General features: G+C 43.3%; 1 protein-coding gene across 1 annotated transcript; it reads left to right on the top strand.

Moving 5' to 3' along the window:
- Positions 1-2,832: 2,832 nt before the first annotated feature.
- Positions 2,833-3,663, top strand: LOC127766309 (uncharacterized). Its single transcript, XM_052291387.1, has one exon. The coding sequence runs from the start codon at positions 2,833-2,835 to the stop codon at positions 3,661-3,663; it is 831 nt and encodes a 276-aa protein (XP_052147347.1).
- Positions 3,664-4,427: the final 764 nt, after the last annotated feature.

Here is a 4,427-nt window from a genome sequence, read left to right as displayed (position 1 = left end):
TCTAAAGTTAAAATGGGTAGTCCAATGTGAAAATAAGGTTAAAAAACTTGGTACAACATATCATTTACTCTTTAACCTATGGTTGTGTAGCAAACAATCCAAAGGATTGAAAACATTGGGTGGAGTGGATTATTTTTTTTCCCTTTGTTTTCCCTTTAAAAATGGAGGGGTAGGAACTTTTCCTTTGGTGCATTCCTTTGAAACGAATGACAGTACAGCGCCTATTCCAAAGGATTGCATATTCCTGTACTTTTCCTTTACAATTCCTTTGAAACGAATAAGCTCCTACGGTTTTTCTTTTGGGAGTACCTATGTACTCCCTCCGTTTCACAATGTAAGTCATTCTAGCATTTTCCACATTTATATTGATGTTATATGTCTAGATTTATTAGCATCAATATTAATATGAGAAATGCTAAAATGACTTACATTGTGAAATAGAGGGAGTAACATTCAAAAGCTTTTTAGATAAAAAACTTTCAAATGTAACTACGTAACTACTATGGAGCTACTAATATGGAGCTACACTACAGGTACTAACTCCCCCGGTGCAAGTGACTAGCGCATCTAACACTCAAATTGCAAGTCACGAGTTCGTTGTTCTTAAAAAAAGTCACTAGTTTGATTCCTGCTTGTTATGAAACCGAGCTCCCGAAGGAGTCGGATTTGTACGACCGTGATCGTGAGGATCACGGTACCTCCTCCTTCTATTCTTCTGTTTCCTTATTAATGAAGTGGGCTTATACCAAATATATATGTATGTATCCATATAGGACATCCTATTGTGGGTATAAATACAATAATGAGGTTGAGGGCAAAGTAATACTTGTAACAGAGAGAGAAACATCAATAAAGTTGATTGTCCTCCACTTTCGTGTCCGTGTGTTCGTGTGTGCTTGTTTGATTGTTGACAACGTGAATTCTAACACGTTATCAGCACGAGGTGCTCTTCAGCCAAGGTATACTGTCAACATCGATCTGTCCTAATCTCGTTCTATAGGGATAACGATAAACTTGCTAGATCGTTTTCTGTTATTTTTATTTCTCCGCTAATCGTTCGATCGATGGGTTGTACTACGTGGATTTGTCCCTTATGGCGCACGTAGCAGGAGAGTTTGCGGCTCTCCACCCCATGCGCGACAGGCGTATGGGGTTATCCCTTGTACAACCGATCTATCGAACGAGAAGCGGTTATCGCTATAGTCCGATTAGATCTGTTCCCAGCCTTTGCACTGGGTTTCTTTTCTTGCAAACAAATACACGGATACCGTATGCCCTAGACGCGCGAATGGATCAGACAAGCCGCCGCAAGAACGACGGTTTAGAACTACGTTCAGGGTGTAATCGCGACGCACATGAGAAGAATCGCGTACCTGGCTAACGTGACTGCCGATTCCGAACGAATCGGCCCAAATACTCATGCCAGCACCGCCGTCCTCCTGAAGTTGACGACGACGAAACCGAGTCGATGACGCCAGCATGCGCCGTCGTGCCCTCGCCGCCGCCAGCACGCGTCGCCGGCTACCCCCTTCACCGATGGCCGCAGAATCGTGCCATCGGCTTTCCGTCGTCGGTTCGCCCTTGAAAAGCCAGCCGACGGGTCTTCAATCGACCGCCCGCACTCGCCGTCAACAGCCGCCGCCCGCAGAGACGCTGAGGAGACCGCGCCCGCATCCCCCCGCCGCCGACACGCACAGCACGCCTCCCGTGCTACCGCACGCGACTGGGACGGGGGTCGAAGCCGCCGCGACCTCCCGCCGCCGATAGCCGTCCGCCTCGCCGGCCCGCATACCGAGCCAAATTCCGCCGGCGCACAGCAAGGAGCTGCGCTTGCCGGACGCTGGATACGGCCCGTAGCCAACCACGCCGGCGTCGGTGCTGCTTGTAGCCTCACCGCCGCTCCGCCTCTATCGTCGACCCCGCCGCGCCGACGAGCTCCGTCGACCCCGCCGTGACGACGAGCCCCGTCAACCTCGCCGCCTCGCCGAGCAGGCCGACGGTCCCGACGGTCCGGTTAACCTTTGAATAGCCGGTACATAGAGGTGGGCCGAGTATAAATTAGGCCTATAAAAGGAGTCAGGCTCGAATCGAAATTTGGCCCGAAAAAGGCAAACTTCTGAATATGTCCTTGAATTTTCAGGATACACGCGGATTTGGAATTTTAGCGGAATAGTCCCTCGGGATCATAGAAATTACAGAGAATATCACATTTTTTTTTGTTATTCCGTACTTTCAATTTTCTGTATATTAACTGTTTATTAGTTAATTTTTGAATCAACCATAGAATCCTAGAGACATGGTTTTTAGGAAATGAGCTCTCATAATTTGAAATTTAGTACACACCAGAGAGCATCATATTTATGGTTTATTTTCCTAGCTGTTTTATTTTTTTCAGGATACTATTTAATGGGTTAGTAATTCAGTAATTACTTTGGTACCTAAATAAATAGTACAACAATTCTGAGAAATGTTGGGAGAATTATGGGAATATATTGACACAGTACTAAATTTGGATAACCAGACAATTTACTATTTGCACACTTGTTATGCTCTTACTTGCAGTACTTATTGAATTTTGCATGACTAATGTAGGAAAATGACTGATATTGCTAAGAGAGATTTTGCTGAACTAGTAGTCAGCGGCAAGAATTACCTGACATGGGCACTGAATGCCAAAATCATGCTTGGTGCTAAGAAACTCCTGAACTGCATTCAGACCCAACTATTGCAACATCAGCTGGAGGAGTTAATAATTTACCAACTTATGCCGAGAAAAATCAGGCACTGCATTTCCTGAGGCACCATTTGAATACTACTCTCAAGAATGAGTATATGACTGAGGAAGATCCGAAGGTCCTTTGGGACTCACTGAAGGATCACTATGGCCATCAAGTAAAGGCTTTGCTCCCAAAAGCAAAACGTGAGTGGCTTCACTTACGTTTCCAGGATTACAAATCTGTGGAGCAATATAACTCAGTTCTTCACCGCATTGTCACTTGTCTTAAGCTATGTGGAGAGAAAATCACTGATGCTGACATGATAGACAAAACTTTGTCCACCTTCCATGCCAATCATGTGAATATTCAGAGGCAATACCGCCAGGCTAAATACGAGAAGTATTCTGAACTGATCTCCGTGCTCATGGAAGCGCAAGGAGAAGATGAGACACTTGTTGAAAATCATACGTCTCGCCCCACTGGAAGTTCAGCAGCACCCGAAGCAAATGCTAGCTCCTTTAAGAAGGGGAAAAACCAGAATAACCAGAACAAAAGGAAGAATTTCTGGAAAAATGATGGCAAAGTTAACAAGATGTCTTTCAAGAAAAAAGGAAATCAGAATAGTAAGTCTAAGAAGGGCTCTACTAGTGGTGAATATGGAAAGCAAGATCAGGTATGCTTCAAGTGTGGCACTAGGGGACACTGGTCTCGCATTTGCCGCACCCCTAAGCATCTCATTGAGCTTTATCAAGAGAAGCACGGGAAGAAGAAGTCAGAGCATGAGTCACACTTCACTGTTGAGATCCAGCATATCAACAAGCAGGTCGACGAGAAGGCAGTGGTTGCAATGCACATCGATGATAAGATGGAACATAATGCAGTAGACGTAGAGCTGAAGCTCTCAGATGATCTCATGGACTCTGATCAGTTATATGGGGACATTTAAGTCTTCCAATTTGTATCTTAGCTTCCTACATTATAAGTTACTTTAAATTTTAGAATATGTAATAGACTAAAGTTAGGTGATTTTTCAAGTGTGCATTTAGTTTGTGTTCCTAGCAGAACTATAGTTTCTGTAAGCTCCTTCAGAGCAATGGTTATCTTAATAATTGAGTGAACTCTTTTAGTTTAATATATTTCCCAGATTTTTATTTTTCTATCTTAAAAGTGTTAATTTTTGCTATATGGTCATGAATTGATTATATTTAAATGCTTTATGATAAGAACAGTGTTACGTACTATGGCAATGGAAGAGGAGATGTGTCTGGTAGATTGTTGTACCACCAATACTATCTTTCGAGATACCACGTATTTCCAGACTTTAAAGAAAAAGACTAGTCAAATCGCTACTATTGCCGGAAGCAATGCACACATCGTCGGAGTGGGACGAGCATCAGTAGTTCTCCCACATAGTACCAAGATCATTATAAATTATGCTCTATTATATCCAGAGTCCAGTCGTACTCTACTAAGCTTTAAAGATATCCGTGCTAATGGTTATCATGTAGAAACCAAAGATGAGAATAAACTCGAATTTCTTCTCATAACGAAATTAGACGGAAATCGTAAGACTGTTGTTGAAAAACTCCCTTCCTTGAAATTTGGCCTGTACTACACTCATATAAAACCCAAAAATGTTGCACTGAAAACAATATTTAAAAATCCCGAGTCATACAGAATATGGCATGACAGGTTAGGACATCCAGGTCT

Source organism: Oryza glaberrima, chromosome 3 (assembly GCF_000147395.1).
Source record: "Oryza glaberrima chromosome 3, OglaRS2, whole genome shotgun sequence".
In the NCBI taxonomy this organism is placed as follows: Eukaryota; Viridiplantae; Streptophyta; class Magnoliopsida; order Poales; family Poaceae; genus Oryza; species Oryza glaberrima.
Note: the sequence above shows the minus strand (reverse complement) of the source record. Positions and strands in the feature narration are given on the sequence as shown.